Here is a 15386-nt window from a genome sequence, read left to right on the forward strand (position 1 = left end):
TCAAGCGCTCTTTCGGCGCCAGTCAGTTATGCTTCAAAAAAAAAAGTGAAGAAAATAAGGAGAAAAAGAAAAATATGTCTAAATGGAAATGGGCAGCAAGTTGAAGTCGTTTTGCAATGACAAGCGGCAAGTACTCCAGATAGTTGCACACACACACACATACAAGCTACACATATTTGTATATGCATTTCAGAGTGGCTCTGCTTGTGAAATATGCATCAATTGCTTTAATAGCGTTTTAATTATAAGCTCAACACTCGTGGCATCCATATAAAAATGTAAAAATAATGCATTTTGAAAACTCAATTATCTGGCGCCTGTTGTTGTTGTTGTTGCTGTTGCTGTTGGGCACGGCTCTTGAGAATGAATGAAGCGCCTCGAAACACACACACACACACACACACGAGTCGAGAAGTAGTGCACATTTATTACCCAATTCTTTTGTGTTTTAACTTCAGCTTGGCCTGGCCTGGCTCGGATTGGCTTGGCTCGACTCGAAACTCGTCTCGCATTGCCATTTGCCAAGCCCAGGAATGGGGCTTGGGTTCTTTGCTTTTGCTGTGGCCCATATAAGGCAGTGGCCAAATACTGACTGGACTGATTTACATATATGTATATGTATATGTATTTAGTTTCAAGTTTTGTTTTTGTTCAAGAAGAGTTGGCCTACAGTTTTAGAGTCATTCATGTAGCTTTGCCTTTTACTCCGCGAGCAATTGTGATCCATATTTCCACAAATTTCAGAGATGTACCATCCAGCGAGTGCCATATCATTCAGCTTTTGTCATGCAGTTACCTTAATTCTAATTTCATTTATTATAGTTTCGTTTCACTAGAGGAATGTGAAGTGCATTTCGTAGGCATTTGAATGTGCATTAGCGAGCAAATATGATCAAATATATATCAAATATGATCAGCATTCGTACCTTCCATCGAGTCTTAGCGAGCAATTATGATCAAATATTCAAGTTTTATCAAGTCTCATAGCATTCAGCTTTTGTCATGCAGTCTCATTTAGGTCTTTCCATGTCATTCGCTAGAAGACCTTAACTAAGAGCATTTACAATTCAGTTCTGTTAATAATAGACTATATTAATATAGATTATGATGTCCATTCCCTGATCAATGATAATCAATACTTCTCAAGCTAATCATTGGCATTGATGTACTTTCCATCGAGTGCCGTAGCATTCAGCTTTTGTCAGGCATCTGCCTTAACTCAAGTTGCCTCCTTTAATTTTGTTTCGTTTCACTAGGAACACCTTTCGTAAGCAATTATGATCTATATAGCTCAGCATTCAGGTACCTTCCATCGTCTTAGAGAGCAATTATGATCAAGTGTATTTCAGTTTCGTTTTACTAGAGTAATATGAGCTACATTTTATTTGAATATGCCAAATATTATCAATAGCTCAGCATTCAGGTACCTTCCATCGAGTCTTGGCGAGCAATTATGATAAAATATTCAAGTTCCAGCGCGTTTCATAGCATTCAGCTTTTGTCATGCTGTCTCATTTATCTCTTTCCATGTCATTCGCTAGAAGACCTTAACTAAGAGTATTTACAATTCAGTTCTATTAATAATAGATTATATTAATATAGATTATGATGTCTATTTCCTGATCAATGATAATCAATACTTCTCAAGCTAATCATGGGCATTGATGTACTTTCCATCGAGTGCCGTAGCATTCAGCTTTTGTCAGGCACCTGCCTTAACTCAAGTTGCATTGCATTTATTTTAGTTTCGTTTCACTAGAGGAATAGGATCTACCTTTCGCAAGCAATTATAATCTATTTCTCAGCATTCAGGTACCTTCCATCGTCTTAGAGAGCAATTATGATCAAGTGTATTTCAGTTTCATTAATGTACCTTCCATCGAGTCTCATAGCATTCAGCTTTTGTCATGCATTCTCAGTTTGCTTTTTCTATGTCAATCGCTAAAAAACCAAACTAAGAGCATTTCCAGTTCAGTTCTGTTAATCATATGATTATGCTGTCTATATCGTGAGCAATAATGATGAATATTTGCACAAAGTATTCAGAGTTTGGCATTGATGTACCTTCAATCGAGTGTCGTAGCATTCAGCTTTTTGTCATGTAGCTGCCTTAACTCAAGTTTCAAGTTTCGTTTTTGTCACATCACTTGAAGAATTGTGCACGGTTTTACAGTCATTCATAAGACTATATGTTATAAATATAATATAGTGTATATATGTATAGTGTTATTTATGCATAATTTCAACACTAATAGCCAATATAGTATTACCTAAGTTTTCTCATTCAATATAATTAATATCCTCCATTTTCAGTCTCTTTTTCCCTTAATTATTTTCATTATCAGGCAGAGGGCACACGGCTTCCACCTAGCCAGCTTCCAATGGCCGCCTTGTTGTTGGCATGCATATTTTCCTGTTGGCTATAAAATTTGTTATGCTCCGTTAAGGCGGTTGCCACTGCCTGCAGAAAACCTGCACCTTTATTTATATGCCGCAGTATTTTATTTTATTTTATTTTTGTTTTTTTTCTCTTTTTGCAGCGCCTGACCTTTGGCGGGGCCTATCGATTGAATGCGGAGGTGGGTGTGCCGTGCGACGCCTTGTGTTTGCCTTTATTTTCGTGGCAGCTGAAATGCCATTATTATTTCTATTTCTTGTTTTTTTTTTGCTTCATTGGGGCGTTGCCAATACCTAACGAACGTTGCCTGCCTACCTTCATTGTTTGTCCAGAAAGCGAACGAACAATTTCACTGCACGAATCTTATTTTCATCAGCAGGCAAAAAAAAAAAAAAAAAAGGTGAACTAGACACCAACAAAATAAAAGCAAGGCAATTAAAACGCCAACTCAAAGTTTGAAAGTTGAAAAAAAAAACACCAAATTTACAACAATTTTGCGGCTGGCAAATAAATTTCCCTGTCAAGTTTGTGGCTTAAGTCTTTTGTTTTCCCAGCATTAACTTGAAACAAAAACGGGGTCGGTCATCTAGAAGATTTGTTCCGCATGCGGTTTGAGTTCTTAAAAACAAGTTAATTTTAAACTAAAAAAAAAACCACGAAAATTGCCGAAAAAAAAAAAAAAAAAAAACAATTCATGCCACAAATTAGAATAAATGTTGCTTGATGGAAGGTCTCTGCGACCAAACTGAGATCACATAGAGCAAATATCAAATTGTCTCTGTGGAGGCCAAAAGCGAAAAATAATTGCCAAAACAGTTTTTCTTTTTTTATTTATTTTTTTGACAACGCTTGTCGAGTGGGAGACTTGCAGTCATTTTTCGGTTACGGCATAAATTTTAATTAAAATAAAAATCAGCTGAAATCCTCGAATAAAAATAATGACAGTCACACACAGAGACAGAAACTCGTGAATTTTTCCGCATTGCGCTGGGGCTTAAGAGCGGAATTATCACACATAAATCAGAGTCGAACAGTCGAGCGCGGGCCGCCAAGAAGTCGCAAGCGGTCAAATCTTTTCTTTTTCTTTTCGCCTGTCGCCCGACATGACATTTCACTTTCATTTCCGAAGTCTCTCGGTGTGTGTGCCTTGCATACAAATCATTTTCAATTTGCCTTCATTTTCTGTTCCTACAGCGATTCGCATTTGGTATCAAATGGCCGAAAGTAAAATGTATCGAACTTGGCAGCTTGAAATCATAAAACAAATAAAAATAAAATTAAAATAACCTAGTAAGTGCTTAAAATAATAAAAAAAATTCACTTGCACATGAGCTAACGCCCCCTGCCATTGGGCATATAATTATCTCCGTGTGTGTGTGTGTGTGCATTTGTGCAGCACTGTAAATAACAGTTAATATGCAGAAGCAAGGCAAAAGAAAGCGTGCACTCATAATTGAACTAAGTCACGTTCTTGTGCATGGCAGAGTCACAGATACGAAAAGTGATTTGTGATACGAGTGAATATACATATATAGACATATATGTATGTACATATATTTACTTCTTTGAGTTTAATTGAATATTAAATGATTTTTAGCTTAAATGAATTTCGAATAGAAGCAAAAGTCTAATCGAATCGAAAGCTTATTAAATTCATTAATTATACAATCCGAATTGAAATTTCTATTAATAATAATTACGTTGCATCTGCACTTTATATAATACATATAAATATGTATATCTCTGGCTAAGACCATCAATTGTCGCTTTAGTGTCAACAGCTGTCATTGTCGCTTATCTGCCAGCAACTGCTTTATATAAGCCGATTTCCGCACGTCCTTGACTTTACTAAGTTTTGGATTTGTTTTTTTTTTTTTTCCATTTTAGCCAGGCAATTGCATAACGAGAAATGTAATTCAACTGAAGCTTTGCACAGTAGGCCAAACGCTAACAGCTTGGCTCTCTAATCTATTTATCACATGGCCAATTAATTTTGATTAGATTCGCAGCTAATACAGAGAAACAGAAACAAAAAAAAAAAAAAAAACAACTAACGTCAAACGTTAAACGAAGCGCAGCTAAAGCGAATGCTGATAAGAAAATAAAATAAAGCGGAAGACAAAGCTCGACAAAAACAAATAAATAACGAGTTGTCAGGCTCTGGTTAAAGCTGCTAGACGAGCGAATACCCTGTTGGTAATCATTAAGAGAACCCCAAGCTTTCATCTGCATTCAGCTATAGAGAGTGAATAGCTCTCTCTATGTTACATTTAGTTTAGTGAAATAAATGGAAACAGTGTTTGTAGGTGTTACGAAAGTCCACGCAAAGAACTTCGTACCCAAAGATCAAGATCAAGATCAAGGGCAGGCAAACAAGATCGTGCAAACAACATGAAGAGATCAAAACTTGACCCCTTTATTTTGCTTTCTTGAGCTTGCTCTCTTGATCTTGATCCCTTGCTCTTGAGCTCTTAATCTATGTGCTCTAAGTTTTTGCGGTTCAAGAGATCAGGCGTGTAAGAGCAGCAAGAGAAGCGTAAATGAAAATAGAAAAAAAAATATTTTATTTAAGATAACATATAATAAAACTTTCTTTGCCCATAAGGCATTGTGTTCAAATTGTGAAAAAAAAAAAAATTCCAGGAAAAAGAGGAAAAAAGTAAATAAAAATATGAGAGTATTTTTACGGAAGTATTTTTTAAGTAAATAAAAACACAAACAAATTTTCATGCAACTGAATGTAAACTCTCTTAGAAAATTTTAGGAATTATTTTTAAGAAATTTAAATAAATTTAATAATAGCTATTATACATTATTAAATCATTTGAATGTTTTATATAGTAATAAGAGAGGCATTAAAATTGGGATGTATACGAGCAGCATTGGGAATTGGATTATTTACAGCTTAATGTAACTCTTAGTGGGCCCGTTCTACTTGTGTCAACTCTCACTGAGCTCACGCTCCTTGGGTTCGTAACACCCGAGCTCGCTCTCTATAGAGCGCTCAATAGACTCGTCTACGGTGCGCCTATTTAAGCTGAGCAAAAGCAGAATCAACACATTGATAATTTGATAATGAAAAGGGAACAGCTTTACGTTGTGCTCGTAATTCTACGAACAAATTAAATTGTCTATTTTTTAACTCATGAAAGCACAATCAAAATGTACAAGCAGAATAATGTTTCTTTTATAATTAAATTCATGATCTTGATTTAATCAACCATATATAAGATATACCTGGACTACATATTTATATATTAAATATACTCATATATAAATCATTTATATTATATCCATGAATAACTGCCCATCCCATCAGACAACTACAGTCTACAGGGTATTAAAGCAAATGCATACCAAAATCCAAGCACGAATCGAATAACAAAAGCAAACAAATGTTACGAATCATGATGTAACAATGAAAGTGCAAGAAACGCTCAAGAAAAACCAATCAAAAGAGAAAAAAAAGGTAGCCACAGAAACGTGATCAATAGCAAAAGCGCCAATGATCATGTCAAAAGCAATAACAAGAATAACAACAATAAATACTATGAAATTACTCGGGGAGTGGCCCATTAGAATTTTGAATTTGTTCCATTAAATATGAGCTCATCCTATATATGTATAGATCTATTTAAAGTATTCTGAACTCACCTTCTCATCGAGAATCTCCTGCAGATCGAGGCCGTGTGTGGCGTTCGCCTCGCTGCCCACCGACCACATGCGCAGCTCGTGCGGTGCCCCCTTGAAGAGGCCCTGCGTGGCGCGCAGCGTGAGATTGACGTGATTGCCGAAGGCGCTGAAGGAGACATTGTGCGCCTTGATGGAGCTGATGTCGTCGCCAAGCAGTTGATTCTTGCCGCTGCCAGAGGCCGCCTGTTGCTGCTTCAGCTCACTGTAGTAGGCATTCTTGCTCAGATCCTTCTTCACATGATGCGGCTTCGGTGCATTGCTTCCATTGATGCGTTCGTCGAGGCTGCGACGCTTGCGCTGCAGACCGCCGTGCGAGGAGTGGTGCAGCAGCTGGACGAGCTCATAGTGCGGCACGGCTGCGTGTGTGTCCACATGGAAAACTGAATGCAGTTGCTCTGGCGACATTTGTTTGTGCAGCTAAAAGAGAGAGAAGAGACAGAGGGAGAGAGTGAGAGGGATGTTAATAAACTGATTGAAGTGATACAACAGCCAGCGGGCTGCTACAAATTGTAGCAATTGTTTAAGTATTCATTGAGAAATTATCAATAATTCAATGCAATAAAGGCCTGCCATGGGCACAAGTGTTTATGCGGCTCCAGTTGAATACGCTGTTTTTTTGTTTGTTTGCACGGGCACTCAAGTGGTCGAAAGATTAACGACTGAGCTGGGCTCAACGGAGCTCGACTGAACTCAGTCGAGCCGAGTCGAGCTGCGCGAGTGTCTTCAGCAAGTGGGTCAGGGTCAGAGCGTCGCATGCCGCCAGGCAGCGGGCAGCTGGGAGGGATGAGGCGCCGGAGGAAAATCCAAGAAGCAAACAAACAAACGGCTAAAATCGTTTGCGTGTACTGTTATCGCCAGTGCGTGTAGACAAAAAAAAAAAAAAAAAAAAAAAATAGAAACAACAACAAAACGAACAACTCGTATTGAGAGCACAATAATTGCATATTTTAATTATTAACAAATTCTTTTTTTATTGTTTATAAATGTGTTTTTAATTTGCACGCAATTATGGCTGCTCACAATGCTAACCAGATCAGATTGATTTGCAGATTATTTATGGATATACAAGACATTTTCTTGGAGGTTTCCTTGAAAGAGTTGACCAGAAGAAATTTGATTTACTGACTGTATTTTATTTATAACTATTTTCAGTTTTTATTATATTTTTTGTTTCTTATTGTTTGTTTATATTCATGGTAAATTATATTGGGTAAAAATAAAATCGTAAAAAAAAATAAATATTAAAAGTTTACAAAGATATATAATATGTTAATATATAACATATAAATAGAAATCTTTTTCTCTGTAAATGCTCTTATGGAAGGCATGCAAAACTTTCTTTTTATGCTCAATGATCTATTTATATAACTTAAATATATTCATATTTCTATTTTTCTAGGATATCTAGTAGTCGCCTATGGTCTTCGCTAACTTAAATATATTCATATTCTATTTATATAACTTAAATATATTCATATTTCTATTTTTCTAGGATATCTACTAGTCGCCTATGGTCTTCGCTAACTTATCATTTCCACCAAATAGACATCATTTCCTAATACACAAATTCTCGTATAGCTCATTCCACTAATGCTTTTTCCAAGCATCGCTATTCTTCCAAGCTCTAGGTCGTATGTTCCCTATTAAAACACACTGGATATGTTTATTATCCATTATACTATATGCAAATTTCATCTAAGGTTTCTCCTACTTATATAAATTCTTCCAGGGTATCTTCAAATTTTGTTTTTCCCATTCCCTAACCTCATTTCACTTCAGTCTCTCACTTCCGCCAATTCGCCTTACTTGTCTTACATGCAAATTCTCATATAGCCTATAGCTCCAGCGTATACCATATCCATTGCTACTCTTCCAGAGTACCTCCTAGTCCAATATTCCCCACAAGAATACATTCCTTAGTCTTATTTCAGCATTTAACTTGTCTTATATGTTAATTCTCGTCTCTTAGAGGAAATGGCCTCTAGGGTATCTGCCAGTCACTCAACGCCAGCTGAACCAATTTCAATTGCCCAACACGCTTTTAGCGTGAAATCCAAAAAACAAAATAAAAGCGAAACTATTAAGCCACTTATTTGTGCCAAATAGCCTTTGCTTATGAATGTGTTTTCGATTTTCGATATTCCTTTTTAACTGGGTTATATAGCCACCGTGCTCACATCTATAGCCGCATTTCCGTTTCCAATTGTTTTTGTTTTTTTTTTTTTTCCTATCTTAGCTGTTTTTAGCTCAAATATTTACCGCATGTTTGGATGCCAAGCGGCGGCAACAAATCGCCAATTCGCAAAATTTGTTACAGGGTCAGAGCAGACTAGAATTTCCTTTAACAACCAACCGAACGACTGACACAGGCCGGCAGGCAAAAAAAACAAAAGACTTAGGCAGCGAACTTGCTGCACGCTGCAAGCGAGCCAAACAAACAAAAACCCCGAAAAAAAAGTTTGGTCGGCAATTTAGGCAAATTTCTGGCACCGAAATGACTCAAAAATTGTACAGCAAATGATGACAACAACAACAACAGCAGCAGCAGCAACAGCAGCAGCAACAACAGCAGCAAGCGCAAACAGTTAAGAAGAAGAAGACAAGGTAAACAACATAGATTCAGCTAGCATAGACAACAATTTTTTTCAGTTTACTGTTTTCTGCTTTTTTTTCATTGTTTGTCTGGTAGAAAATGTTGTCGTCTCTTGTATAACAGTTAGCATGATAATTCTATTTTAATTGAATTGCGAACGGCCGGCGAAATGAGCGCCTCGACGCAGCGACAGGTGAACAAACGCAAAGAGCAACGGCGAACGAGAGGCAGACACAATGCCACAAGAGTTTTTACTTTCATTTGAAACGTGTTTTGGTCATACGCGATTAGAGTGCGAGTGTGACAGAGCGAGAGAGAGAGAGGGAGAGGGCGAGAGGGCGAGAGACTGTGATGCTGCAGCAGCTCCTGGGGGTCGACTCTTGAGTAATATTTGCTATCCACTGAAAGTGAAAATGAACTCGAGTTTAAGCCGATGCGAAATTATTATTGTGAATGTATAGAGGAACGATGAGGCTGATGCTGCTACAGCTGCTGCTGTTGCTGTTGCTGCTGCTGTTGCTGTTGCTGCTGCTGCTGCTGCTGTTGCTGCTGCTGTTGCTGCTGTTGCTGTTGCTGTTGCTATTCCTACGTCAGTTGTTACTGTTGCTGTTGCTACTGTTGCTGTTGTTACTTCCCCTGCTGCTGCAGTTGATTTTACTGCTCCTGCCGCTGCTGCTCTTCCTACTCCTGTGGTTGATGTTGTTGGTACTCCTGCTGCTGCTGATGCTGCTCCTACTGCTACTCCTGTTGCTGCTACTTCTTCACCTGTGGTTGCTGCTGTTGCTACTCCTTTTGCTGCTTTTGTTGCTGCTGTTGTTGCTGTTGTTGTTGCTGCTGTTGCTGCTGTTGTTGCTGCTGTTATTGTTGCTGCTGCTGATGCTGCTCCTCCTCCTCCTGTGGTTGCTGTCGCTACTCCTCCTGTGGTTGCTGTTTCTGCTACTCCTGTTGCTGTTGATATTGTTGCTGCTACTGATGCTGCTGCTCCTCCTCCTCCTATGGTTGCTGTTGTCGCTACTCTTATGGTTGCTGCTGCTGCTGCTGCTGCTGCTGTTGTTACACCTATTGCTGCTGTTCCTTATTACTACTACTCCAGCTGCTCATATTGCTGCTGTGGCAGCTCCAACTGCTGCTGCAATGGCTACTCCTGCTGCTTTGTTTGTTTCTTAGGGCTGCCGCTTCCTGACTACACATTCATACATTGCGAGCGTTGCACCTGCAGCAATTTACAATTTGCAATATGCAAATGCCAAATGGGGCCACACCCCAAAACGCCAAGCGCCAATCAACACTTGACCAGTTTGTGGTCAGCTTGTGAGGCGGGTAGTGTACAGGGGGAGGGGAGGGGCAGCCCTTGCTGCCAATTAATTGCAATTAATGGGAGGTAACAGCGAATTATGCAAAAGCCATTTGATGAACAAGATCAGCGCCAGCGATTAAGCTTAGCCAAACCAGGGCTGGCAACGCAATGCAAATGAAGCACTGAGCAACGAGAAGGCGAGCTGCGCTGTTGGAATCAATTTAATAATATTTTGAATGGGGAATAAATGCTGATACTAAGTGGAATTGAGTTGAGAGAACTTTGATATTTATTAGAATTGTAGAATTACAACAATATTGATAGAATATTAGAGTTTAATTTTAATATTCAATTATAATTATTATGAAATTTTGTACTTCAATACAAATTTTTAGCACTTTATTTAGTTATTAAATTAAATACAAATATTAATAGAATAGAATAATAGAATTGAATTCTGTTCAAGATTTTCATTTTAATTCAATTAAATTTTATGCAATTTTTAAATAGATAAAAAATCTTGGCGCAGCAGCTGGCAGATCCAAAAAGTGCTTTAAAATCTCTGATTAATTTACTAAAATATTTTCCGCATTGACTTCCACTCTGTAAATCACACTGTCACGCACGTGAAATGTCAAATATTTTTCCCATTTTAAGCAGCTATCAAATGTAAAAGTCCATTTGAATTAAAGCTGTAGAAAGAGTAAATTAATTTCTTCACACTCTCTCCCTCTCCCCCTCTCTCTATGCACTAATACTTATTTAAAAATCAAAAACTATGTTTACATCCGGCTTATAGCGATGCTTTATTTAACTCCAACCAACTCGCTTTGGTTAACGCTCCGATTCGGTAAGAAGAAGTAAATTTGCAAATCCATTGACAGCCTTGTTTCAATCACTCGATTACTTCGAGTAGTTGTCATTTGAATGTCACACGGCTTCAGAAAGAGCTGTGAACCAGTGAGCTGAATCCCAGCTAATCATTCATCGATGGCTCAGAGTAACAACAACAACAACAACGACGACAACGGCGACAGCCACGGCTGCTGGCGATTTGTCCAAGCGGCGCGCGCTTTAATTTTCGACGGGGTGCAATGACGGATATTGTGAAATTTGTGTTTGTAATTTGTATAGTTGTTGCTGTTGTCGTTGTTTGTTGCTCGTTGTCCGGTTGTTGTTGCTGCTGTTTTGTGCGCGCAATTATTGAAATTGTGTGATTACTCATACGCCCGATATAACCGGCAGCAGCAGCAGCAGCAGCAGCTCAAAGTAAAAGGTGTAGCCGCCATATTAGCGCAAAAAGTGTGCTTCAAATTGGCCACGGGGAGGCCAATACTCTGTTTATGGCATAAACACACACGCACACACACACACACTACTTATCTCTGTGCGTTGTGCAATTTCCATGCACCGGTCAAAGTCAACATCGAAATCGATGGCTCTCTCAATACGAATGCTCGCCGGAGTGTCACTCGACCTTATGCCAAAGCAAATCACATAAAGAAATTATACACTTCAGCCAAGCGCAACTTGACTTGCAGATCAAGCAGCTGCTAATAGTAATAGTAATAATCATAATCATAATCATCATTATCTTAATCATAATCATAATCTTAATATGTATGGCTACATTTTATATACGGGGGGAGATCTTTTCGCTGGGTTTGCTCGACCTTGCCGCGCCTGAGAAACGCCGGAAATTAATAAATGCTTCTGCTGGCGCCAACTTTATTTATTTTATTTTCAATGTGCTCCACTGTTTTCGGTTTTCTGTTTTGTGTTTTCTGTGCAGGCGCCAAAATTAACAAAGTGTGAAAAGTTCAGAGTGCCATAACATCGGCAAACTTTGGAGACGTCTGTGACGGCGTCTAATGCGAAAGTTACATCTCTCTCTGTCTCGCTCTCGCCCGCAGACGTTCAATGTCAGCCGCAGCTGGACAGCTTCGGCTTTATTTGGTTTTCTTCTAGAAAGTTTTTTGTATTCTATGATCTCTGATCTTAAATGCTCTCCATGCAAAACTCATTTTAGCTTTAACTCTTATGCATTTCTAGCATTTAGCTATCCCACTTATCTTTAAAAAATTACTCAGAGACATGCTCAGCTATATATACATATATACACTCACACACACAGCGCTCACTTGGGCATTGGCGGGAACGTGACCCAATCTGAAGAGATAAAAGTCAAGCGTGACAAGCAGCAGCAGCCAGAGCCAAAGAGTCTGACAAGCAACAACAACAACAACTGGCAACAACAACAACAAATCGTGCCACACAAATTGCCAACGCCAAAGTTCTTGATTTCACAATTAAAAGGCTCAAAACTGCGGCTAGGAAGAGGAAGACAATCTCATATTTTTATTTATTTTTTCCTTAAATTCTTGACAGCACATGAAATATATATAGACCAGCAACAACAGCAACAACAACAGCAACAGAAATGACAACAACCTCAACCAATTGCAATTGCGGCTGACTCATAACGGTTCGATTCTAGCCAAGTTTTCGTGCTGCTTGTCTCAGCTTTTGGCCAGTTGCTTTTCATAATTTTGCTTTATGCTTCGTTGCGATTTGAAGGGCCTCGTCATAGTTTTTGTCTAGAGTTTTATGATGCTGCTGCTGCTGCTGGCACGCAAAAAGTCAACTTTAATTGCAGTCTTAGTTGCAATCGGATACTTCGGCACAGTCTTGACTCTCAGTCTATGTTGCAAGCAGCTTCTCTGAATAATATATTCAAGCACGTGTTGAAATCTAGCCAGCTACATCTATACAGCATTGCTCTCGCACTGGTAGTGTCAAGGAAATGACAGCAAATTCAAGAAAATATCGCTTGAAATGGAACTGCTGGCTTCGATTGAGAGATCTATACTTGAGCTTGACAGAAGTCAGTTAAGCGAAGAATTGCTAGTAGACAGTGAAATATAGACATCTAATGTACAACAACTAAGCTAAGATTGACTCTAGGCAGAAGTTTTTCTGCTAGCAGATCACAGATTTGAGTTGAATATATTAGAGGAATAGAGGAAGTAAAGAATGTGTTCTCATTTACTCTCTTTAAAATTTCAATAGGATATATACAAATATTGCCATCCAGGCTTTATGTATTCATGGTATAGAGAGCCCTTCTATTCTTGACTCTCTCTCTCTCTCTCTCTCTGTTTCTCTCTCTCTCTCTCTTTCTCTCTCCCTCTCTTTCTCTCTCTCTCTCTCTTTCTCTCTATAAAGAGGCTCTTGTCTTCAAGTCGACGTTGAGAGAGCTGTTGTTCATTTACAACCGAACTCAGCACACAAAACTATGGAGTATAGCTAAATGAGAAATACACGTAGCCCCCATTTTTATACTTAAAGAAAAAAGAGAAGAAGAATATTCCCAACTAAAGAAAAATTAAAATAGAAGAAGAATATTCCCAACTAAAGGCAATTAAAATAGAAGAAGAATATTCCTAACTAATGGCAAATTATAATAGAAGAAGAATATTCCTAACTAATGGCAAATTATAATATCAAGCAAAGCTACAGCTAGCAAATTTCCCCATAGCTCCATAAGATATATCATAAATATAAAGATGTAAATGGCATTCTTTGCTATAAATACTCTACATGGAACTGTTCTGATATCATATATCATTTCATTTCATATCGTATATCAGTAAAAATATAAATATTCAGCTTACACCGTAAAGAGGCTAAAGACTTGTCAATTCTTTGCTATAAAGACTATATATGGAACTATACTGATATCATATTTCGTATTATATATCAACTAAAAATATTCAGCTTGGACAATAATGAGACTAAAGACTTATCAATCACTTTGCTCACCAAATACCTTAGCTATTTTCTTTATCTGGAAAATAGGTTAACACAACATACATCTACAACAACATGAAGAAAATTTGTTACATTATGAAACCGATTTAATTGTGCTCAGTGACTAAACAAATATTGAAAATAAAATACAAGCAAACAAGGCGTTCGTCTACAGTTCGAAACGAAAATCCGCTTAACAAGCTTCAGCTTTCAGCTCCAAGTAAAACTCTCACTGTTTTCAGTTAAAGAACACGGCAACAGTGAAGGGAAAGGGGCGTGTCTCTGGCACAGCATGAAAATTCAAAAGAAAACAACAACCAAAACAGCAACAACATCAAACGTAATCAAAAGTCAAACGCTGAAATACGAAATTCAGTCGAAATGATTACAAGAACATTTTACATTTGACCTTGGCCATAATTTGTTGGCGAAGCTTTTTTTTTAAGTAAATACATATATAAATATATTGTATATATATATACCTGCATACATATATGTTTTTCTACGAGACAAAAGCTGAGCGTGCGTTTGTTTTTTCAATGAGAGCTGCACACAGACACAGCATATGCACATATGTATGTAAGTGTATGTGTGCGTGCTTAATAACAATGCCATTTGTATCTTGCGGGCGTTGTTGAGGGCGTAGCAGACAGACAGAGAGAGAGAGAGAGCGAGAGAGAGAGGGAGAGACTGAGAGCGACTCATTTCGATTAATGTTCGTATAACTGAATTCCCCGCGTCTTTTGCTCGCTTTAAATAGTTTTGTAATTTAATTAATATACAAAAAATGTTTTTTTTTTTAAATGCTAATTACGCACAATACGACTGCGAGCCATAAAATGACAATGAATTTCATTTCTGGCGGTCGTTTGTTGTTGTTACTACTGTTGTTGCTACTATTATTGTTGTTGTTGTCCTCTGTAAGCATTCAAATGTCAAATAAAAAACAGTTAACTGTCATTGTCTTATGGAGTGCCCCTCGAAAACAATTGCATTGAATTGATTGATGAGTTGTTCTGCGGCTAAACGTGTTGAGCCTATATCTATATAGCTCAAGGCACTATCGCATATCAGGGCTAAGACTACCCACAGTTGGATACTTACATCTGGCAGTGCCTCGCATATTGTGCTGGCCAATACAAGCGCTATGATCGAGCCAAATATTGAGAACATTTTATGTGGTATGTATTGTGGGGATTGCTTTAAAGAACTTGGGCTGCAAAGGGAATGAAAAAGAGAGAAAAACAAAACATATTTAGTAAAATCAATTTAAATAATTGAAGGAAAAAATATGTTTAAAATATAAAATTAAAATATTTAGGATATATATGTGTATAATTAAAAAATTATAATAATTTATGTATATAAAATAAATTTTAAAAAAAATATAAAAAATTTAAAAATAATTACATACAAAATTCGTCAAATATATATGAAACAATAAATTATATTAAATTTATATATGTATAATAAATATAATAATAAAAATTTATATAATGAATTTTAAAAGAAGACTACGTAAAAAATTAGTAAAATATTTTAATAAATAAATATAAATAAATAAATATAAAAAAATAAATAAAATAAATATTTGA

The 15386-nt window shown here is 37.4% G+C and overlaps 1 protein-coding gene across 4 annotated transcripts in view; it reads right to left on the minus strand.

Annotated features, from left to right (window-relative positions):
* Positions 1-15386, minus strand: part of sona (sol narae metalloprotease) — a 70999-nt gene that overhangs the window by 42601 nt on the left and 13012 nt on the right. For all 4 annotated transcript variants that reach the window (XR_016196913.1, XM_089260867.1, XM_089260869.1 and 1 more), the window contains exons 2-3: positions 14896-15007; positions 6053-6508 (exon numbers count right to left, since the gene is read on the minus strand). Coding sequence is in view for 3 of the 4 variants with exons in the window: in XM_089260867.1 (XP_089116993.1) it covers positions 6053-6508; positions 14896-14964 (525 nt within the window). In the remaining variant the exon portion in view is untranslated. The remainder of the gene's footprint in view (positions 1-6052; positions 6509-14895; positions 15008-15386) is intronic.

Source organism: Drosophila navojoa, chromosome 5, assembly GCF_054131105.1.
Source record: "Drosophila navojoa isolate 15081-1374.11 chromosome 5, UAZ_NAV_1.0, whole genome shotgun sequence".
Lineage (NCBI taxonomy): Eukaryota > Metazoa > Arthropoda > Insecta > Diptera > Drosophilidae > Drosophila > Drosophila navojoa.